The sequence below is a fragment of the Erinaceus europaeus genome, chromosome 11 (assembly GCF_950295315.1).
Source record: "Erinaceus europaeus chromosome 11, mEriEur2.1, whole genome shotgun sequence".
Classification (NCBI taxonomy): domain Eukaryota; kingdom Metazoa; phylum Chordata; class Mammalia; order Eulipotyphla; family Erinaceidae; genus Erinaceus; species Erinaceus europaeus.
This window is the reverse complement of record NC_080172.1, coordinates 99,217,473-99,242,665: the sequence shown is the minus strand read 5'-3', so window position 1 is coordinate 99,242,665 and position 25,193 is coordinate 99,217,473. Positions and strand designations below refer to the sequence as shown.

At 35.1% G+C, this 25,193-nt stretch overlaps 1 protein-coding gene across 2 annotated transcripts in view; it reads left to right on the top strand.

Moving 5' to 3' along the window:
• The window catches only part of ADGRL4 (adhesion G protein-coupled receptor L4), a 112,841-nt gene that overhangs the window by 78,283 nt on the left and 9,365 nt on the right, over positions 1-25,193 (top strand). For both annotated transcript variants that reach the window (XM_060202228.1, XM_016191325.2), the window contains exons 9-13: positions 2,456-2,661; positions 5,184-5,357; positions 6,535-6,738; positions 9,539-9,759; positions 9,889-9,955. In XM_060202228.1, the coding sequence (XP_060058211.1) occupies positions 2,456-2,661; positions 5,184-5,357; positions 6,535-6,738; positions 9,539-9,759; positions 9,889-9,955 (872 nt within the window). The remainder of the gene's footprint in view (positions 1-2,455; positions 2,662-5,183; positions 5,358-6,534; positions 6,739-9,538; positions 9,760-9,888; positions 9,956-25,193) is intronic.

The following is a 25,193-nucleotide window of genomic DNA, read 5'->3' as shown; positions in this document are numbered from 1 at the left end:
AGTAGTCCATTATTCTTAGTCACCCAACCTACAGAGGAGCAAGTAGCTACTATTTTAACATATCCTTTTATCTACCCTATTAGTAAAAAAAAGAAAAGAAAAAAATCTGTTGATAGTAGCATTTTTGTTTATAATACTTTCTCATAGAATATGTGGGTAATAATATATACAAGTAAAAATATATTCACCAACACATATACTCTTTTACAGTTTGTTTTATAAAATGTATTGTCTTTATTGCTAAGAAAAACACACTGCACACTTATTTTGAGAAAAAAAAAAATCTTAAACACTTTTTTACGGAGTGAATGTGGAATTTTTTTATATCCAGAATTGCATCCTCTTCGCTGATTTTGTCAAATTCATGCAAAAGTAAGAAACAGATGGCCATAAAATTAAGCAAAAAATAACTCAGCCATTGAACCTGTGACTCTTACCCTATTGCATCATTTTTCTAATTAACCAAGTACACATAATATTTAGGACCAAATCCAAAGAATGTGTTAGTCTACTGAATTTTTAAAGTCAATTTGAATAATGTTTAGGGATGAAAAGTGGAGATATTGAAAAATTGAAAATATCTTAGTGACAGATGATGAAATTGTCTTGGAATTAATATCTTGAAGAGAGACTGAGTGGATGGTAACTTTGTTACATTCAATGATCATGCATGCAAACTCTGACATTTGAAAGAAATGATAATATCATCTCTTGACAAAGCAGAGAGAAAATTTGTTTTTGAAAAGTTGCCTCTTAAAAATAAGGGCAAGTCTAACCAACCGATCAAATGTAGCTGTGTCTACATGTGATTTTTCACTTACTCTCAAAATCCATGAATAAAATACACACATTAGCTAAAATTTATACAGTGTCATTGCTAAGAAAATAAGAGAAATACATGGATGTACAAGAGAATCTTTTATCATTGTTTATGGAATTAATATTAGGAAATATGGGGGTGGGGGTGAAACTGATATCAGATTTCAGTTATCTTAACTATGATTTTTATGAAAAAAAAAACGATAATAGACTTCTGTTAAGAAATCTGCCCAAGCTTAAAAAAATTGCTTTTAAGATTAGAATAGTAATTTTGTAACAAAATAAAGCTGTATGGGCAATTCTACTAAAGTGTTTTTTTCATTATTCTTAAGTGAAAATGAAACAGCAATTTGGAAAAATGGATTCTCTAAAGAGTTCAATGTAGGGAGACAATATCTGGCAAAACTAGAACTTGGAATTAATAGAGGAAAATCTATAACTCCTTCTATCCCAGTAGTTTTACATCAACATCACAATTTTGATATTATTTTCATTAGAAAGAAACAGAACTGTAAGGGAACCAAATCATTATAAGGTAAAAGAGATACTGCATGGGGCTTTGTTAGCAAATGTAAATGTTTTAATTCTGAAGTGAAGTATCTAAAACTTAGCACACTACAGAATGTTTAAATATGTGTTTTAATCATTGAATTGAAAGAAGTAACATTTATGCACTTTGGCTTGCTCACTTATTAACTACTGACAAATTTACTTTTAGAATTAAAGTGTTGATGTTAGTAATGACTTCCACTTGTGTGATCATAGCCATAGATAACACAGCTGAATTCTGAGTATAAATTTTTACATTTAGCGTAGGTGATACAGTGCAGTGCTAGAAGTGCAGTAATAATGAGTGACAGCAGGAGTTTTAAAAGACAGCTGATCGAGATGTTCAGTTTTCATTTAATATATCAGTGATAATAAGCTGCTACAGATATCAAGCCAAATTGAGATCCATTAAAATAGATATAATGTCCAGGATAAGGAAAAACTGTCAAATGATAATTGATAGTGATCAGGTTATCTTTTTACTATTTGATTATGTACTGACATCCATTTGGTATGCATTAGAAGTGTATCAGGAGACACAGATAAATGGCTGTCACATCATAAGGCAATAAGTTTTCTACATCAAGTAGGCATACCTGTGTTTTTAGTTTTACATAGAAAATATTACAGTGGACTTGGGGCTAAAATGTCAAAATGCATTCAACTTTGACTTTCTTAATATTATAAATGTGTGACGAGTTATTCCCAATAGATTTCTAACTCACATATTTGAGTACTAAGCAAGAAATCAAATGTTTATGTTTGGAATGAACATATTTCAAACCTTGGTTCTTTAATCAAAATTTAACTATAAATTGACTTACTTTTTTGTTTGTTTGTCCCCTAAAATATAACCTGTGTAAAGAATGTACTGTAGACCATGACCAGGTTCATCACAGAATATGCCTTAATATAGTTTAATGATGTTGTAGATGTGAAGTTATTAAAATTCACATTTTAGTACTTGGGAATATACATGATTCTGTTAGAAGAAAGAAAAATGATAATTTTTCAGTGTTACTTTTAATTTAAAATTTTAGCTATATGTTTATAATAATGTATCTAAATGTATTTATTCGATTGATAGGCCATGTTGCAGTTGCATTTTTACATTATAAGAGCATCGCTCCCTTGTTTTCATCATCCAATAAGTTCTTATTGGAACCTCAAAGTGACGATAATTCTGAAGAGGAGGAAAGAGTCATATCTTCCATAATTTCAGTCTCAATTAGCTCAACTCCACCCACATTTTATGAACTTGAAGAAATAGTATTTACATTAAGTCACAGAAAGGTAAGCTCTTCTATGATGAATCTTAGTTGTGTATGATAAATGGCTGCAGAAGTAGAGATTTTTATTGTGTGACTTTATTTTTTTATTATTTATTTTTTAATTTTTTATTTTTTTTTATTTAAGAAAGGAGACATTAACAAAACCATAGAATAAGAGGAGTACAATTATGCACAATTCCCATAACCCGATCTCCACATCCCACCCCCTCCCCTGATAGCCTTCCCATTCTCTATCCCTCTGGGAGTATGGATGCAGGGTCGTTGTGGGTTGCAGAGGGTGGAAGGTCTGGTTTCTGTAATTGCTTCCCCGCTGAACATGGGCGTTGACTGGTCGGTCCATACTCCCAGTCTGCCTCTCTCTTTCCCTAGTAGGGTGGGGCTCTGGGGAAGCGGAGCTCCAGGACACATTGATGGGGTCGTCTGTCCAGGGAAGTCTGGTCAGCATCTTGCTGGCGTCTGGAACCTGAAAGCAGAAGTACACAAGAGCCTGCAGGGAATACCTCCCAACACCTCATCTGCACTATTCTAGCCTTTAGGTCCATGATTGTGTGACTTTAGTTGCTGATCCTTTAGCTCAGAAATCCTGACAGAAAAAGTAAAATAAAATAAAAACTGGCACAATACTTTTTAAAATAAAATATTCTTTGTCTTTCAGCACTTTTTTAGGTTTTCTATAAATGTGGGACCAGGTAATGGCACACCTGGTTAAGCGCACACATTACAGTGCACAGGGACCTGCGTTCAAGCCCCTGGTCTCCACCAGTCAGGGGAAAGCTTCACAAGCTGTTGTGTCTCTCTGTCTCGCCTCTCGAACCCCCTCTTCTCTCAGTTTCTCTCTGTATCCAATAATAAATAAACTAATTAATTAATTAATGGCAAAAATTTCACTGAACAGAAGTTTTATTTTGATGTTAATTTAAATACATTGTTCTCTTTACAAGACTCTATAACTAACATATATATATATACATATACATATATAAGTGTATATATGTATATATATATTAGCTTAACAGCTGAAGATATAAATATTCCAAGTATTATAAGGGTTTTGTTTTGTTAATAATTTAAAATATATGTTTTAAGTATCTGGTTGCTGATTAAAATAAAACTTAGAAAAATTACAATATTTTAGAAAGCAGTTAGACAAGACCACTTTATTTTGTTTTCCACTTAATTGTTTTTTTACAACCTCATATGTAACTAAAACTATATGACTGAGAAGAAGTTGGTTAAGGTTCAGGTCAGCTCAATGGTAAAGCATGCAGACTGCATGTCTATCATACGAGAGGCCTGTTGTTGGTGCGACTAGTGTATTGCCAGGAAGTAAGAAAATATTCTTATGTGACAACTATCTTATACATAATCATTTCCTTAAAGAAACAACTAAAGAAAAGAGGGAAAAAAGACAAGACTGAATAGAATATGATAAATGACAGACCAGTACTCTGTTCTCTCAACAAACAAACCAAAAAATAATTATAGATTATCAAATATGCCTAAAAATGAAAGCAACGACTCAGAAGCATGGGTTATTTGCCATATATTTTATAGCTGATGGTTTCTTGGAAGTCCAGTAGAATTTCAATCCTGGTAAGTAATTAAAAGTACCAAAAATTCCTCCAGTGTGGTAGAGTTTGGGTTACATGACAAAGCACACACATGACAAAGCATACACACTCTTCAGATAAACTATTTTGCTGGCCCATGCATTGCATATTTTGCCCCTTGGTCAATGAGTACTACCTACCGTAGTACTCAACTACGGTAGATCAACTTTTTAGAATAAAGATAATTCACGATAACCTGCCACGTACTGTTCTAAATTAAGTGCATAATCTCCTTTGAACATATTATTCACAGCTTTGTGATATAGGATTGTATCCACATTACATTATTGCAATATAAATTTAAGTTCTTGCACTTAACAGTAACATTTGTTTACTAATATTAATTTTATGCTTTACTTGTTAAACTGGGTCTTAATGATATTGAGGTGCCAGGTGACTACTCACCCTTACCAAGTACAAATCCCTGGATCCAAACTTGCACCACACAAAAATAATATAAAATCAGTGGGTGTGCCATGGTTAGTAAAGCAATGCTATGGTCTAAGTGCCCCTTTCTATTTCTCTCCTAGTCTATTTATCTATTTTTTTAATCATTTGAAAAAGTTGACCCAGGAGTGGTAGAATTACACATACTGCAAAGCAAATAAATGAAAGAATTAAAAATATTGGGTGGGGGTAGAGCATAATGGTTTGGCAAAGGGACTCCAAATTCTCAGGTTCAATCCCCTACACCACTATAAACCGTAGCTAGGTAGTGCTCCGGTAAAATAAATAAATAAACAACTAAAGAAATAAATAGAACTATAGATATTGATAAGCAATGTGATACTTAAAATATGACAAAAGCCATGCCATATGTGTAAAGTTTTCTTCATTTACATGATTATAATATATGTGTCGTGTTTGTGTGTGTGTGTGTGTGTGTGTATGTGTTTTTTTTTTTTTTTTTTAGATCACAGATAAGGACAGGATTCAATGTGCATTTTGGAACTACTCCCTAGATACCATGAATGGCATTTGGTCTTCAGAGGGCTGTGAGCTGACATACTCCAATGAGACCCATACCTCTTGCCACTGTAATCACCTGACACATTTTGCAATTTTGATGTCTCCTGGTCCTTCCATTGTAAGACATTTTCAACCTTATATTTATAAATCTTCCTATGCAATTCTTTCTGTCTTAATGCTATTCAAGGGGATTACCAACTTACTATATTTCCTTAGGTCTGTGTAGCATATTTAGTTATTTAATAAAACCCAATATTGTTTTTTTCTTTTTCTTTTTTTTTTGCCTTATGTCTATTCGGCACTCTAGTTTGGAATATATATAAAATATCTGTTGTTTCACTTGTATTTTTTAATGTTACCTTTAGGACTCTTTATGTATTGTAACATATCTTGAACTTTAATGGACTTCACTATTGCAGTTTATTTTTTCTGATGAAAAGATATTAAAAATATTTGATACTGGTCATGTATTACAATTATAACTATCACTCTTTAATAATGTAAGATTTAAGATTTTCACACATGAAAAATATAAGTTGAAGAATTTTATATAGGTATCTTACTTCAGTAATATTTTAATTTTATACTACACAATGTCTTATTTTATATCTTTGCATGGCAATCTTCATTAGATTACAGACTTACTTCCTCACATACACTGAACACATCACTGTAGAGTGGCCAAATGAAGCTAACCCCAGAATCAGTCATAAAGATGATTGTTTTCTGAATGTTAAGCAGAAAGTCTGTGTTCAGCTGAAACTACAGAGTCATTCGTTTAGAATAACACAAGCTGTTCCTATTTCAAAGTTTCTCAAGTATACTATTTCTTTTTTTTAATCAAATACACAACTTCTATATTCCATACATTCCGTGTTTTTAATACCTGTGTTCAGTGTGTTTTAGATGAATTGCTGCACAGAAATGTCTTATTTTTACGACTGATAAATCTGTTTTAATTAACCATTTTCACATTACAATAATGAATTGCCTTCCTAATATCATGAAATGCAAGATGATCAGATTGTTAATCCATACACCCATATATACTAAGAAAAAAAAATACCTGCTTACATAGCTAGTACAGAGTTACATGATTCATACCAGATTTCTCTGAATACTGAGTGTTTTCAAAAGCATAAAAATTTTCTCATCTAAATGCAGGTTTGTATTTTTATATTTTATGAGTGTTTTGATTAATGGTCCACCAGAAAAAAAAGTTCATTATATGTTTTAGATTCTTTGACAAGTTACAGAGTTATTCTCTTAACAATTTTATTGTTATTTTTCCTTAGGGTATTAAAGATTATAATATTCTTACAAGGATCACTCAACTAGGAATAATTATATCACTGATTTGTCTCGCCATCTGCATTTTTACCTTCTGGTTCTTTAGCGAAATTCAGAACACCAGGACTACAATTCACAAAAATCTCTGCTGTAGCCTATTTCTTGCTGAACTTGTTTTTCTTATTGGGATTAATACAAATACTAGTAAGGTATGTAGCTTGCCCTATTATATTTTTATTTTGCTGAACATATGTGTCCAATGAATTGTGATTAAGGGTTTAATGGGATAACTATACTACATCTATCTTGGGGAGACATGAAAATAAACCCTTGGAAAAATATTAATTGCATAAATATGCATTTCCTTAAAAAATATATGATATTTCCCAGGGGTTTGTTTTTTTTCCCAGGGGTTCATTTTCATGTCTGCCCAAGAGAAGTATCAGCACATCTCACCCACCACCAAGTGGTCAGTTGTCATCATTCCCAAGTCCTTTTACCTCTTCCCACCATTTTTGTTTGTTTGTTGTTTTGTTTTTGAGTCCTTAGCTCTATCACAATAGACAATAGATTAGAGCAGTTTGTTAATGTTTCACTTTGCATTTAACTTGCTTTATTTCTTCAGTTCCACCTATGAATAAGGTCTGGTATTTGTCTTTATCCTGACTTCTTTCACCTAGCTCAATTCTTTTCAGCCTTATCCATGTTGTAGTTGATAGCAGCTTTATCTACTAATCTCTTATTGAATACTTGAATTATTAAAAAATTTTGATTATTACCTATGGTACTGCAATGAAGATAGTTGTACATAAATCTATTTGAGTAGCTGTTTCTGTATCTCTTGAATTGATACCTAGAGAAGAAATGTCAGGCAAAGGGCTAAGTACCAAAGTATTTAAAGAACTCACAAGGACTGAGGAGGTAGCATAATAGTTATGCAAACAACTTTCATACCTGAGGCTCCAAGGTCCCAGGTTCAATCCCCAGCACCAAATTAGCCAGAGAGGACCAATATAGTCTGGTTTCAGTTTCTCTCTCTCTCTCTCTCTCTCCTTTTCTCCCCTCTCTCTTTCTCATCAAGATGAAATAAATAAAATATTTTTAAAATAATAAATCACTTAAAAAACTCAGCTGCAAATGCCAAACATGATAGGAAGAGACAGACAGGTTTAATGAGAAAAATATCTGTAGTGACTTCTATTACAGACTTTATATAAAACTTTATACTTGAGTATAAAGAGGGAAGACAGTGAAGAGAGGGAAGTTTTATGCAGGAAGGATATGTGGTTGGTCACATATTGTAATTTGGGTGGGAGCAGAAATATGCATTAAATGGCTCCATTAAATCTTGTTTTGTCCAAGATACTAAGTTGTATAAAGGTCACTTTTCCCCTAGGTACGTCCTGTTTTTGTTTTGAGACACCAGACCCACAGCTTGCCCTGGTCACCTCTTTTTTTGTGTGTGGCAATTAGTGGCTCATTCTGGGGAGATCTCTCAAAACCACACCATCAGAAAATGGAGAAAAGTTCTATACAGGTTCTTCACCAAAGAAGATACTTGGATGAAAAATTTTCATTGTTATTAATTTAAAAAGAAATGTCAAACAAGACAAAAGTGAGATACTAGGAGAGGAGGGGGCGAAAACACAAAGCAAAAAGCTGCTCATGCCTGAGGTCCCAGGTTCAATCCCCTGAACCACCATAAACCATAAATGAGCAGTGGTCTAGTGGTCACAGGAAAGCAGATGGTGGCTCCTGCTGTCTCTGTGTAAGTGGGACAGGAACCAGCTGTCTTTGAGTGGCTTCAGGCTTTTGGTAGCACATCTGGCAGAGGACCACGGGGTCTCACCCAGGGAATCTTGAAGACTCTTCTAAGTACAAACTTCTGGTGGCAAGAGTTGGGGTTCTCTCCCCAGGGATCTCAGTAGGTTTGGCTGTGATGCAAGGATCTCTGGCAATGAGTGCAGGTGGTGTGTCTTTCCAGGGATCCTGAAAGCCCACTGGTATGTGCAGGCTTCAGTCACAGAAGCCCATGGATGGCAGGCTCTCTCCCTAGACCCAAGAAAGCATACTGGAATGTCTGGGCCTCTGGCAGCAAGTGGGGGTTGTCAGGAATGGCTGGCTGCAGTGCACAGGGCAAGCTGAACTTGGCTGTGAGTGCACGGGAATGGATCCTTCCTAGAACTGGGTGCTTAGAGACTGGATGTTTGTGTAGGAAGATGGAAGTTGACCAGAGCTGTATAATGTTAGACTACCAGCGTGGATCTCTGGATGCACTGTGGAGAGAAACTCACTCAGTAGACTAGGTGTCATGGATGTAGGAAAGACTCCCCGTGTGTAGTCTTAGCTGCTTTAGTTCTGCTTGGAGCCCAAATGGTTGCAGCAGGTCTGAACCCTGTGAGGGAGGGAGCTGTACCTTTAGATTATCCATGTTTCTACTCTAGTGCTGCCTGGACTTCTCTTCCTCTGCTTCCTGTGTTTCACCATTATTCTAATTACCACTGCTCCCTGTAGTGCCTGTAGTTGTCACTTTTGTTGTCTTTGTTTTGCAGAAAGTAGTTCCTGTGCTGCTAGACATTTGCCATCTTGCCTCTTCTCCCTTATTAGATTTAATTTACTACAATACTAGCAGTAATTTTCATTGATTGCATGGATGAAATAGAGGAAAAATATCTTCAAAACAAAAATTAATTTAAAACCATGTGATTTACATGTGTCTAATTCAAAATATATCAAATAGTATAAATGTCTAAAAGATATGCATCTCTTGACAACAACAGCCACTTAGTTCTAGCAATGACTTGGTAAAAGATTTATAATCATATGAAGTACAGTTCTTTCAAATCAGTTAGAAGTCTTCTCTCTTTAAAAACTAACACTTGCCAGAAACATTTTCATATAATAGAGCCATTTATGAAGTGCATAAATTGTAGAAGTTAAAAAAAATCATTTTATGATAATGTTAAGTTCTGCTATGTATGTGTTTGTCTGTTTGTTTAAATCTCCCAGCTCTTCTGTTCAATCACTGCCGGGCTGCTGCATTACTTCTTTCTAGCTGCATTTGCATGGATGTGTATTGAAGGCATCCATCTCTACCTCATTGTGGTGGGAGTCATCTACAACAAGGGATTTCTGCACAAGAACTTTTATATCTTTGGCTATCTTAGCCCAGCTGTGGTAGTTGGATTTTCAGCAGCATTAGGATACAGATACTATGGCACCACCAAAGTGTAAGTTCACATGATGTAAGGAGTGTCTGAAAGGTACTTCTGAACATGCTTTGCATATCGTTGAGAAATTTGCTTTGCAGAAGTTTATGTAAAAACGTTTATAGATTGTGTGCATTGTTTACTTTTCAGATGTTGGCTGAGCACAGAAAACAACTTCATTTGGAGTTTTATAGGACCTGCATGTTTAATCATCCTTGTACGTATATTTAAAATTATTAGAGCCAGAAAAAGTGATAACTCAAGAGAATTTAAACTTTTCATTAACCAAATGTGATTCTGAGTAAGAAAATGACATATACCTAAACTCAAACTTAACATGATTTATTTATGCTCCTGGAAAAGAATATATATGTTTTTGTATAACAAATAAGAAAAACATTTTTCATTTATAATCAGGATCTCGCCATGCTTCAATACTGAATGTGACAAACTGCTGGTAACCTAGCATTTCAAATGTTTGTGTTGTTTAATCTTTTATTGATGATCAGTGATCTTTGAAAATTAGACTGTCATCTTTATAGTTTTTTCATCCTTATGTAATCTGTTATCATGAAAGTGATTTCAAACTAAATTGCAACATCAAAGACAAGAGCCCACTATTCCCCATGAGCCGACAAGTTATATATTGATAGTCCCATTTCAACAAGGAAGAGGGTCTTTTAATTCTTATTGAAAGCAGTTTCAAACCTACGAATTTGGCAGGTATTATATAAATAAAGACATTTTTATGTCTCAAGAGCATTTCTAAGTGCTGTAAGTTTTCAAAGCCATTCTGAATGTAATAGTCTGTCAATGAATCGGGGAGGTCTGACAAGACTTTCAAACGGAATGAATTGTCAGTGCACGAGTTGTGACAATGTCTTGTACAACTTTATACTATACATTTTGACCAGAAACTAGCTACCTTTTAGACTTTTTTTTTTTTTTTTATCTAGTACTCTTTTCCCTTAAGTTTCTCTTTATGACTATAAGGAAGCTGATAAGTGGAGAGAAATCTGAAACAGAAAACTGAAATTTTCTCAGTTTATTTTAATTATGTTGGTAGAATAAGTATATTTACAGATTATATTTGTTTATCATCACAGAAAATTTTGTATGACTCTCACAGTAAATCTATTAACAAAAGAAAAGGGAAACATTAGATTTCAGCTTAAACAAGCTCAGAGTCAGTTCACTAGACTTACAAAATGTCTAACGGAATATGAGGATATAGACGGAATGCTGTTGCAGTCAAATAATTGGCCCCAGTACATAGTCCACATGTGTGCTGATATGAACATTGTATGTGGAGATATTTTATGTATGATCTTAATTGTACTGACTTCTCTAGAGTGCATCATATTTATTTATTTATTTATTTATTTTGCAATTGAAGTTCTATGTATCAGTTCTCCTTACAGTAAAGGTGAAGTAATGGATTGGATATTATAAAGAAAACAATGCACAAGTAAACATAAATTTATGAAGTGGGCAAAAAATGTTACCTGATTTTTTTTGTTTGTTTGTTTTGATTATTTAAGGGAAAAGATGTTGAATTATTTTCAGGTAAGATTCACGGGCTTTAGATGAACTTAAAAATTAGTACTCCAAATTTTCCTAGAAGCCTAAAGGAACATCACACTGTCCCAGTTTGAAACGAATGAACCAATTCATCTTCCATAGAGTTTCAGTATAATAATCATTTCATTTCACCAAAAAGTTAGATTACAAAAAAAAAAAGAAGAAGAAAAGAAAAAAAAAATCTAGAGGAAGTACTTCAGCTTTTCTTTCAAGTTAATATCGTATATATATTTTTAGCATCTTTAATATTTCAAAAATTTCTTAAGTAATTATTAACGGAAGTGAACCAGTTATCTCTGGTTTTCTGTACTAATCCTGACTTGCTTTTATTACACAACTAGAAATATAATGTTAAGGGTAATTTCTCTGGGTATCCCACAATACTATATAGTCAGAAATAAAGTTTTTGTGGCCAGGTGGTGGCGCACTTGGTTAAGCACTCACATTACAGTGCACAAGGACCCAGGTTCAAGCCCCTAGCCCCCACCTGCAGGGGGAAAGATTCATGAGTGGTGAAGCAGGGCTGCAGGAGCCTTTCTTTCTCTCTCTCTCTCTCTCTCCCTCCCCCCTCTCTCTCTCCCCTTTCTTTCTCAATTTATCTGTCCAATAATCAATAAAATAAAATGAAATTAAGTTATTTAAAACCATTTAACATCAAATATTTGATAAAAAACACCAACACCCCACCTGCGGGGGACAGGGATTGATTCACAAATGGTGGAGTGGATCTGCAGGAGTCTATCTCTCCCTCTGTATCTTCCCTTCCTCTCTCAATTTCTCTCTGTCCCATCCAGCATCAGCAGCAACACCACCAACAACAACAGTAACAACAAAAGAGTGGAAAACCCTGGAGGCAAAAAAAAAAAATCCACCAACAGAAATTGGCATTTCCCATGGAAAGTAAAACAGTAACTGTAGCCCAAGAAGGGGATAGAAGGGGAAAAGGGGGAGGTTATTGGAGGAAAGGGACTCATTTATCAGTTCTGGCACTGATGGCTACAGAGCACAATATTCTCTATGAAAAGCTTTTATTTTCCCCACTAAAGTCACTGTATAGTGTGAGGGGTCAAAAATTAATCAATTGCAATGTGAGACTCTAGAGCAACATTCACACTGCATCCTCTAACAGGGATAATTAGCCATCGATTATAACTGTTTCGGCTAACCCCAAATCAATTTGTATTTAGTAAATCATTGGAAACCATTTGTGTGTGTGTGTGTGTGTGTGTGTGTGTTTTGACACTTCACCTATCATAGGGTGACAAGATAATATTTATGTGACAATTATAAATTGCTTCCTCCAATGAAGTGATAAAAACAGAATTTCCACAAAAATGTGAAATATCTTCAGGAAAATTTAACAGGATACATATTTTTTTTCCAAAATAAAAAGAAATAATCTGTTTTAAATAGATAATTAGTGGTGACATTGTTATGTCAGAATTTAAACAATATTTTATTCAGTCTTTCTCTGAATAAATCCGGAAAGGCTTGCACCCCAGAGAAGATATCTATATTCAAGAACTAATAATCACTTTCACTGCTTTATAGAGTCCTTCTTATCTCATAGAGAGTAGTGCCAGAAAAAATGGATTCAACTTGATTGATTTTATGAATGGAGTGTTAGTACTTATATGGTTTAGGATTATAATGTAAAATCCTTATAGGTAGTATGCAAATGCCTAAGAATTGAATTATTTCAGTACAGATTGATTTTTCTACCCCTAGATAAGTTTTTTTTTTTAAAGTAGTGACAATTAACTACTAGAAATACTTTCTTAATTGATCAAATGAAAGTATTTCTTTAGGTGTTGACTTATTAATATTAAGGACCTTTTAGAACTCTGAAGTAAGGACCAGTGCCTCCCCCTTCTATCTACAAATCATAGCATTCCAAATGCTAAAATTATAACTCTACCTGAAAAGATATAGCTATGCATTTGAAAGATTGAGCTGTTCAAGACAGACATTTTTCAGTCTTTGTAAAGCAAGCTGCAGACTGAAGATAATTTCCATGATTTCTCTTTCTTCAACAATGTAAATCTTTTATGCTGAATTTTATCAACTTAAACATGTCAGTGATTAAGTGATTAGGTTCAGTTACACAAATGTAAAACATTTATGAGAATAATTTAGATTTTTTTTTAATTAAAGTTTTGTCATCACCAAGGCTTCACCACTTCAGGATTATTTTTTTCTTTTTCCCAAAGACCAAAAGGCAGGGAGAAAAAGAGAAAAAGATCATAACACCAAAGCTTCCTACAGCAAAGTTTCCTTCAGCCTTTAAATTGATATTGAAGCTTCTTCTAGACATGGTCAAGTAAAGAATAAAGTGTTTCTGACTGTGGAAAATAGTGATTACATTCAAATTACATAGATCCATCTCCAAAGATTATGTTCAAATAAACCATTTTTTAAAAAACGTTTTTTTTCCTTTTTTAATTTTTTTTTCAGGTTTATTTATTTTCCCTTTTGTTGCCCTTGTTGTTTTTCATTGTTGTTGTAGTTATTATTGTTGTTGTTATTGATGTCATTATTGTTGGATAGGACAGAGAGAAATGGAGAGAGGAAGGGAAGACAGAGGGGGAGAGAAAGATAGACACCTGCAGACCTGCTTCACCTCCTGTGAAGCGACTCCCCTGCAGGTATGGAGCTGGGCTCGAACCAGGATCCTTACTCTGGTCCTTGCACTTTGCGCCACATGCCCGACTCCCGTTTTCATTCTTTAAAAAAAAAATTAAATTATCTTTATTTATGTATTGGACAGAGACAGTCAGAAATTGAGAGGGCATGGGGATAGAGAGGGAGAGAGACAGAGAGACATCTGCAGAACTGCTTCACCCTCGTAAAGCTTTCCCTTTGTAGGTGAGGACTGGGGACTCAAACCTGGGTCCCTGTGCATTTTACATGTGTGCTCAACCATATGCGCCACCACCCAGCCCCATATTTTTAAAACATTTTCTTTTTTTTAAATTTATTTTTTATTTAAGAAAGTAAAATTAACAAAACCATAGGGTAGGAGGGGTACAACTCCACACAATTCCCACCACCCAATCTCCTTATCCCCTCCCCTCCCCTGATAGCTTTCCCATTCTCTATCCCTCTGAGAGCATGGACCCAGGGTCATTGTGGGTTGCAGAAGGTGGGAGGTCTGGCTTCTGTAATTGCTTCCCTGCTGAACATGGACGTTGACTGGTCGGTGCATACTCCCAGTCTGCCTCTCTCTTTCCCTAGTAGGGTGGGTCTCTGGGGAAGCGGAGCTCCAGGACACATTGGTGGGGTCTTCAGTCCAGGGAAGCCTGGCCGGCATCCTGATGGCATCTGGAACCTGGTGGCTGAAAAGAGAGTTAACATACGAAGCCAAACAAATTGTTGAGCAATCATGGACCCAAAGGTTGGCATAGTGGAGAGGAAGTGTTGGGGGGAGGCGGTACTCACTGCAAACTCTAGTGTACTTCTGTTTTCAGGTGTGGAATGACAAGCCTTTAGCTTCATTACTCGGGTGAGACCTTTCCTTTCATAGTATTCTCTAATTCCATCCAGGTGGATCACTTTCTAACAAAGTCCCAAAACCTAGATAGAGACCAGGTTCTGTGAGAGAGAGCATATGTTCACATGTATCCATAAACTAGTGCAAAATATATACCTGAAAGCAGAAGTACACTAGAGTTTGCAGTGAGTACCCCCCAACACTTTCTCTCCACTATGACAAAACATTTTCTTAAAAAAGCTGAGAGCCAGGCAGTGGCATTTCTGGTTCAGTATATACATTACAGTACAAAAGGACCTGAAGTTGAGCCCCTGCCCCCCACCTGTAGGGGTGAAGCTTCATAAGGTGTGAAACAGGTCTAGAGGATCTTTTTCTCTCTATCTTTCCCTATCCTTTCAATGTCTATCGTTGAAAGAAAGGAAGGGGTTGGGAGGGAAATGAGGAAAAATGACCAGTAGTAGTTGGCACTGAGCCCCAACAATAACGCTCGTAGTAATAAAAAGAAAAAAATATAGATGAAAGGTTTCATTTGAATTTAATTAATAGTTCTTATAATGGAATTTTACTTATTACTATAATCTACCTTTTTTTAAATTTTATTTATTTTATTTATTTATTCCCTTTTGTTGCCCTTGTTGTTTTATTGTTGTAGTTATTATTCTTGTCATTGTTGTTGGATAGGACAGAGAGAAATGGAGAGGGGAGGGTGAAGACAGAGAGAGGGAGAGAAAGACACCTGCAGACCTGTTTCACCTCTTGTGAAGCAACACCCCTGCAGGTGGGGAGCCAGGGCTTGAACCAGGATCCTTATGTGGGTCCTTGTGCTTAGCGCCACCTGCGCTTAACCCGCTGTGCTACAGCCAACTCCCTTATCTACTTTTTTTAAGGTTTGCTTTGAACCTCTAGCTGTCCTGTGTCTACGACCTCTTAATTTCCTCTCACCAGAAAAAAAAAAAAAACTTTTAAAACAAACTAAAAATTAAATTTCTCATATATCCCATACAGGATGGACAACATATATGTATATTTAATATTATGTGATGCATTTATACTCTTCTTTTTAAGCTCACAAATCACCCAACCTGGAACGAAATGCTGATATTGCAAGATCACGTGAAGTAAATATTTCACCCAACGTATATTCTGTAGCTATTTAATTTACTCTGATTTCTTCAGCACCTCTGCTACACAGGCAGCGACAAACACACACACACACACACACACACACACACACACACACGGTGCATAGTGCTTGCTTTCACATATATACAGAGTCATACATTTCTTATGTTTGCTTAACATAAAGGGTATCTGAGAAGTGAATAGTCATTTATTTCACTGCACAAACAATACAGAACTCGTTTAACACAAACTTAGATGCTATAATCTACTACCCTTATAATATATATGTCAGAACTATTATCGTATCAGTTATTGTCCTTTGACTAAAAAGTTGTATGTAGAACATAACTACGTAATGCATATATATATATATATATATTTAAGCTAGAAAATTTGATTATAAATTCAAACCAGTCTGAATTTATAACTTTCAACATTTTACCTTCTGTTAGAGTACACAATTTTATCATTTTATCAAGTGTTATAAATATGCTTTCATATAATTATAAATCTCATTATTGAACACATAGTGTTTCCAATATATTCTCTTCACAAATAATACTGCACAGAGAATGCTTGTTTCCATTTGGTTACATATGCCAATTATACAGCATTAGGAAGGACTTTTTAGAAATAGAAATGAAAGGAAAATCAGAATTTTAAAAATTGTCCTCAAAATAAATTGTACCCTTAGCAACTATTTTAACTGTTACTTCTGTCAATATTCTGAGATTGACCTTTCCTTGACATTTTTGCCAAAACTAGATATTATTATCTACTGTGGTATCTAAATGTCTACGATGGAGTTTGTAAAAGTCAAAGGTTAGATTGTGTTAGAACAGAGCTCTGCAATAATGCTGTTATAAATTGGCACTTTGGAACAAACTTTGTCATGTAGACTTACAGATATTTAGTTAGCAAATCTTTTTATTTATTTATTTATATTTATTTTTCCCTTTTTGTTGCCCTTGTTGTTTTCTATTGTTGTAGTTATTATTGTTGATGTTGTCGCTGCTAGATAGGACAGAGAGAAATGGAAAAAGGAGGGGAAGACGAGGGAGAGAAAGAGAGACACCTGCAGACCTGCTTCACCTCCTGTGAAGCGACTCCACTGTAGGTGGGGAGCCAGAGTCTCCAACCAGCATCCTTACACAGGTCCTTGTGCTTTGCGCCACGTGCGCTTAACCCGCTGTGCTACCGCTGACTCCCATTTAGTAGCAAATCGACATACAGTATGTCAGTAGCACCTACATGAGCACATGATATGACTACCAAAAGTTTCACCAGATTAAACTGCATATTCCAGAGGGAGCCATAGCTCTAATTATCTTCATAGCAATCACTAGTCTACATGCGAATATTATACATCTTGCATACCAGTTCATTTCAGTTTTCATTAAGTGACACAAGTATAAGAAAACTTATTAAGTCATAGTTTTGGCAATGTCCTTTAGATGACCCCTTTGAATTTATATTAGGAATGCTATCTATTGCAAATTTTAAATATTGTGGAAAATGGCATCAGCATTTTAATTACATGCTTTAATTTAATGGCATCATATTTGTTACATGCATCTTTCAGTGGCCTTTGAGATTACAGACACTTTAATATTCTAACCTTTACTCCATATTATGTATTAATAAACGCTTTAGTGCCTATTAGACTTAGCTACTTTTTTCATATTATTCTGACATTCTTTAAAAAATAAGTAGCTTGCATTTTAAAAGAGAAAATGGAGTTAATATATAAATAATACATTAGTATATTTCAATACATTCCTGTATGTAAGATTATATTCTTGCTGGAAGTAGCTTCACAGATAATCTCACAGAGACCCATTCTAGAAAGTATAATAAAAACATATAACTTCATGGAAATTAATATCTGAACATAACATTGAAGAAAATCCCTTAGGTCTATCAAGTCCAGTTAGAAATAACTGAGCAAGGTAAAGTTAATTCTCTCAAATTTGACTTTCCAATGTGGGATGTTACCTAATATCATGAAAAGAAGATATGCTAGCAGAACAAGATAGTCATTAGAAGTATTTTTTATAAATTGAACAGTATTTTTCATATTTATGAATTATTTTAATTTGCAATTAACTCTCACGAAAGTATCTATGATACATTAAAATAAAAATAGCAATAGAAGTTAGTGAAAGATATTTTTTGTTAGATTTTTTGTATTCTAGTAACCATGATCTTCTCCATTTGCTGCTTTTTTATTTTTATTTTTTCATTGGGAGGTTGTTTACAGTAGAGTTGCTGGCAGATAGAAACAATTTTCCATCTCACCAAGAGAGGTGTCTACAAAGCACTCTCACCCAGAATTTAGATGCAACATTGTGTACCAGGACCAGAAAACTCCCCCCTCCAGCCCTCTCCTTGCCGTTCCTCAGAGTCTTTTGCAATAGACCAAAACTATCCAAGGTTTACTTGGTTTCCCATTTCTATTCTTGGTTTTTTTTTTTAATTTGTAATTATTTTATTTATTGGATGGAGACAGCCAGAAATCAAGACGAAAGGGGGTGATAGAGAGGAAGAGAGACAGAGAAACACCTGCAGCATTGCTTCACCACTAGCAAAGCTTTCCCCCACGCAGGTGGGGACTGGGAGCTCAAACTCCAGTCCTTGCACATGGTAATATATGCACTGAACCATGTGTGCCACCACCCGGCCCCGTTCTATTCTTGTTTCTTAAGTTTCTTGTTTTTTAAGTTCTTCCAATGAACTTTCTGGCTTATCTCACTTAATGTACTTCCTTCAAGTCCCATCCAAGGCAAGGAGAAGAAGGTGACTTCATCATTCTTAATATCTGAGTAGTACTCCATTGTGCATATATAACACAAATCTCTTAGCCACTCATATGAGATCTGAAAGTCCATGTAACAAACACATCTATTGAATACAATATGATGTAGTAGGCTGAAATTTTTCAGAAGGCCTGAACATTAAAATCAAATACTCATCCCTCTAAATGAAGATAACAGTGTCCTCTGTGTTTAAGTTAGTAGCTTTGAACATTTCTTATGTATAAGTGGGAATGCTAATATATTCACTCTGTGCTTCAGTGATTATTTTGGCATTTCAATTGAGAGGCCACTAACATGAATCCAGTAACCATATTTGAAAGACCAGAATGTCCAGTTTGTTAGTCATCTACACAGAGAGAACAACCACATTGTGAGGTGCTTTGACCCCAGAGAAGGGTGGAAGAGTCTCTAGGAGAAAGTCTCTAGCATTGCAAATGAAGTTTATTCACTGTTAATGAGTATATTTTGCAAGTTCAATACGCTAATTCTAAACAGCTAACAATGTCATCACTTCTTAATGGTTTATCTTTTAAAATTTAATCACCTAAAAAAAGTAATTGTTGGAGGGAGGGGGCCAGGGCGTAGTATACCTGGTTGGGCATACATGTTATAGTGAGCAAGGCCATGGACTCAAGCCTCAAGTTCCCACCTGCAGGGGTCATGCAGGGGTCATGTGAAACAGTACTGCAGGTGTCTCTCTGTCTTTCTCCCTCTCTATCTCTCCCTTTCTCTTTTTTTCTGACTGTCTCTATCCAATATATAAGTACAGATCATAAATAAAGATAATATTAAAAGTTAACAGAGTAAAAGAAAAGTTTTAAAAAGATTTTTAGTCATTAATATAAATTAATATTTAAACAACTAAATTTTTGTCACTTTATCTTTTTTATTGGTTCTGGTGTCTGATAGCTTTGTTAATTTTTTTGTGAGTATAAACTAGAAAATGTCTGTTGGCTTTGAATCGTAACTGTTATTTCCTAAAGCAGTACCTGGGGCAGATTATTTATTCTTCCTATGCCTCTGTTGTCATAAATTTGAAACAAATGCAATAACAATTACATAATATTAGGAAGAATATTAATATCTACCCGATAATGTTGGCATGAGGATTAAATGAATTCATAAAGAATATTTGGAGTAGTATCTGGCATCTAGAAAACACTGTCAATGTTGCTTACAAATGTTTTGTTACTAAATTGAGCCTCAATGTTAAAGCAGTTTATAAATACATGAAAAATAGTCTTTTTTAATTTATTTATTCCCTTTTGTTGCCCTTGTTGCTTTATTGTTGTAGTTTTTTTTATTGATGTCGTAGTTTTAGGATAGGACAAAGAGAAATGGGGAGAGGGGGGAAGACAGAGAGGGGGGAGAGAAAGACACCTGCAGACCTGCTTCACCACCTGTGAAGCGACTCCCCTACAGGTGGGGAGCCGGGGCTTGACTGGTATCCTTACTCCAGTCCTTGCGCTTGGCGCCATGAGCGCTTAACCTGCTGTGCTGCCGCCTGACTCTCAAAAAATAGTCTTTTGTAGCAGAATAAATATTCATTCAATTGTGAATCCCAGTGGTCAATTAGTGATAAGAGAACAGATACATTGTTCTGCAATGCAAGTGAGAAACACCACAGTGCCTGTGCTTACCTAGGGCTGTGAACTTCAGACATGGTGTCAGACTATTCTGAATTTGCTTCCTGTAATTGTAGAGTGCACTTCCATTTCTCTGTGGTGTCCTCCCTCGTGAGCTAAGAAGAGTTGATAACCTCAGCATATGCAGTTTCCTTAACTCTATTGATAACCGCAAAGCTGCTAAATCTTGAGGGTGAGGAATGTTAAACAAGGTCGGGAAAGAAATGCTTCCTAGAATTATCATGAAACTGCCTGAAAGTGAGAGAGACTGGAAACGGGTGGAGTTAGTCACCCCACAGTTATTCTGTCAGTACTATACAGGGTATTCCAATTCCTGACCCTGGAACATACTTATATGAAAAGTTATTTGTTATAGATCTGAAAATCAAATTAATAGAACATACTGTACTTTTATTTGCTAATGCCACATCTGCTCTATGAGTTATTAAAGGCACGTATTAAGTAAAAAAAATAATCAGTTTTATTTTAAAAAGTTTAAAAACAGAATCCGCAAGTAATAAAAATATATATATTCAACAATCCACCAAAAATCTGAAATATTAATGACAAACACTTGTTTGTTGAGTACTTTTTAATTCTATTTTTATTGGCTAGAAACAGAGAGAAATTGAGAGGGGTGGGGGAACTAGAGAGGGAGAGAGACAGAGAGACACCTGCAGCACGGCTTCACCACTCATGAAGCTTCCCCTGCAGGAGGGCAGCAGAGGCTTGATTTCCAGTGCTTGCATACTCTGATCTATGGATTTAACCAGGTGTGCCACCACCTGCCCCCCAGTGATGAGTTTTTAATTTTAACCTGAGTTAAAACTAATTCTTTTAAAAAGAGGAAACACTGCAATTAGAGGCTATACTTATATGAATATATATATATACACATATACACATACACATATACACACAGCCTGTTGTAAGAAATTTAATACAGGATGAAAACATGTAAATGTATGTGTATAAAATTTATATTTTATATGTGTGCCTGCTTCACCCTGTACTAGTTTCCTAATGCTGTCATAATAAATTACCACATATTCAGAGGCTTAGAGTCACACAAATTAATTAGCTCACATTACTGTAGGTTGGAAATCTGTGTACAGAATGACTCAGCTGATTCCTCTGATTAAAGTCTGGCTTGGCTAAGATGAAAATATCAACTATTCTGGAGACTGTAGGAGGAACTTGTCTCTATGCTTATTCACATGGTCTAAATCAGCCCCAGACTATTGATTTCCTTGCTGGCGGTAGAGTAAAGGTTAATCTCAGTTTGTAGAGGCTTCTCACATTTTCTAACTCAAAGCCCAGTTTCTTTTCAGTTTCCTCTTGAGTTCTACTTCAGTCTCTTCATTTCTGCCCCCCTCCTTTATTTTAAGAACCCCACTTGGCTGGTTGGAGTTCAATTAGATAATCCAATGTAACATCCTTATTTTAAACTCTGTAACCAATTACTATCTGAAAAGATGGTGTTGCTATATTCACAGGTTCCAAAGATTAGAATCAAGAATTTGTTCTTGAAGAGGAAATAGTATCCTACACACTGCATATTCAAGTTTTTCTGTTTCTCTATTAAGCTTACAGGCATTTAAAGAGACAATTCTTGGGCTTAGTGAACTAGCTCACTTGAATAGTGTGCTGAATTGTCATGTGTGTGACCAAGGTTTGAGGCTAGCCCACGTTATATTGAAGGATACTTCAGTGTTTGGGTCTCGCTCACTCTCTCTGACTCTAACTAAATAATTTAGAACGTACAAGTATGAACAGATGGCTTTCATAGGGAAATTAAAATCAGAAAATAGATAAAACTCAGACTATTTGATATCAACCTAGCCAGTAGACATTTTCATTAATAAATCGGTCATAACTTTTTCTTTAAGTCATAACTTTTTATTTTACAACGGGGATGGAAAATTAGCCATTTCTGCCATGATAGGGATTAAGAATGAAGAAGTAATAAAACCAATTGAAAGGGTATCATAGTTGTAATAATGGCATATTCTTAAAGGAAATAGATTCCATTTGCTATATATGAAAAATTAGTGTTGGTCCAAAAGTGCTGTAAGAGAAATTTTCTCATCCTTTCTGGAGAGCTCTGACATCAGCATATATATGACCTCATCAATTATTAAGGAAGACTAAAAAAAGGAAACATGACTGATTGGGATGCTTTATTTTGAAGTCTGAATTTGAAATCCTTGAATTCAATGTACTGAAGGTCTAAGACTTTCTGAATTAATTCTTATTCTCGCACCAGCTCAGCTATTTAAATTCTTGCTGGACCATAGAATTTTCACATACACTGGTTTCATTACTGAGTAGCAGACAATTTTTCTTCTCATTCACTAGTAAAGAAAGAGAGGCACCATAGCACTGAGGTGTCCTGGTACTCCCAAGTTAAGTTGGGGTAGAAACCTGGGCTGTGTGTGTGGCAAAGTATATATACTTCCTTGTGCGTTCTCACTGTGACACTATTTAATTTTGTTGTTTAATAATAATACAAAAGGTCATTAAAATCCATTGCCAGGTTCAGCCTTCCCATGTCTTCATGGATCAGATCTGGGTAATACTCCAGCTAAAAGAAAATTGTTATTAATTTTGTCAAACAAAAGTACATAGGTATTAACATTTGATATAACAGTATGCATCTGTAAAGAAAAGCATTTCTAGAAAGATATATTACACTAATACGAAGGAAAAGAGAATGACTTTAAATGTAAAATATTGCATTCTCTCACATTCAGTTACCATGGCTCTGAATGAGTTTTTTTTTTTTTTTCTCTATAGCTATTTTCATTCCCTCTTGTGTTCTAAATTATGGGTCTCAAAGTTCTCATGCTTCTTATCTAATGTCCTTGTCTTATGTATCCTAAAATGATGTAATGGATTCCTAGTTGAAACATCTAAGTCTGCTTTTTAAAAATCGAGACGTAAATGCTAATGAATGACTTTGTTCATTTTCCAGTCACTGATGAGTTCTTGTGCATTCTTTGCACTAACGGCATAAAGAGAAAACCACAGTGATAGAATCTGTACATACATCTACGAATGAACAAAAATATGCATTTAAAGATATCATTTTCTTTTTTTAAATTTTTATTATCTTTATTTATTGGATAGATACAGTCAGAAATGGAGAAGAAGGAGGAGATAAGGAGAGAGTCAGAGACACCCGCAGGACGGCTTCACCACTCGCAAAGCTTCCCCCCTGCAGGTGGGGACCCAAGATATAATTTTCTTAGTTAATGTATTTTTCTAAAACATTAAGGAAGTACTCATGTAATCAAATCTCTGATCATTGATATACCCATCATCAGCAGAGTGTTGTGTAGTCTCAACTGTTTAAAATGCCTATTTTCCTCATCCTGAATTTACTACCTCTGCAATAAAATTTTAAATGATTTTCCAATCAGTAATACATTTAATTCCATATAATCTTGTTTTGAACCTTACTTGCACCATCATACTTTTTCTTCAAAAGAATTCCAATCCAAGGATTCTGCTTTTCTGCTCTGTGTAAAATGTGCAGCATTTCAACTAAATATTTACCTCTAATTAAGTGAAGTCATGCTCCTTTAGGTGAGACTGGTTTTGTTTAAAGTTATTTATACCCTTTTAGAAAAATGGATTTGTGGGTAGGCATTGTCACACCCAGTTAAGCGCACATGATACCAAGTGCAAGGATCTGTGCAAGGACCTAAGTTCAAGTCCCCACCCCCCACCTGCAGCAGGGATAATTCAATTCTTGAGTAGTGCAGCAGGTCTGCAGGTGTCTATCATTCTCTTTCTCCCTTTTTATCTTCCTCTCCTCTGTCTTAATGAATAAAATAGAAAAAAAAGAAAAACTTAAGAAAAATGGATTTAAGTTAATGTATTATGATAAAAAGACAACCCAGGAGTATTTAAAAGAGGGAAAAAGAGATTTTTACTGGTATCCCCCCAAATTAATAATTATTATGTGGTGTTGGATTTTGCTCTTAATTTTGTAAAATAACAATTTTAGTTTTTAAAGTTTTATTTATTTATTATTGTATAGAGTCTGAGAGAAATTGAGAAGGCAGGGGAGACAGAAAGGGAGAGAGACAGAGAGACACCTACAGCCCTGCTTCATCAGTTATGAAGTTTTCCCCCTGCATCTGGGGACCAGAAGCTTATACCCGGGTCCTTGCACAGTGTAATGTGAGCACTTAACCAATTGTTCCACTGCCTGAGCCCATAACAGTTTTATAATCATACATTTTAACATAGAAATAATATTTTATGCAGTATTACCAAACTTAGGGAGAAAGATTTCATTCAATTTAGAATACACAATGACTAAGTGTGGGTAAATAGCATAATAGTTCTGCAAAAAACTTTCATGCCTGTGGCTCTAAAACCCGAGATTCATTCCCCTGCACCACCATAAACCAGAGGTGAACGGTGCTCTGACAAAAAAGAAAGAAAAAAGAAAAAAGAAAAAATATAGTCTGAAAGTGGGGGTTATTGTGTCAGTGGAAAGAATATCATGAAAGGTAGGACTAATTCTTGCTAAATTTACTTCTATAAAATTCATGCTGAAAAGTAGGCCAGAACTGTGAGATATTAAATGTGGGAGATGAAGAATTTGATTAGATATTGAGTGATCAGATATCAAGAGTTGGAAGATTCTCTCCAACTTGATAAAACTGGACTTTGTATATGTAAGATGTCAAAGCTCAGGATGGATACCTTCTAAACGATTGTTTTTTGAGTCAGTGTGTCTGGTCATTTAGGAAATGAATAAGTATATCTAGAGTCCTCATTTTCTCTGTGTTTTCTTCTTTTGGGTCT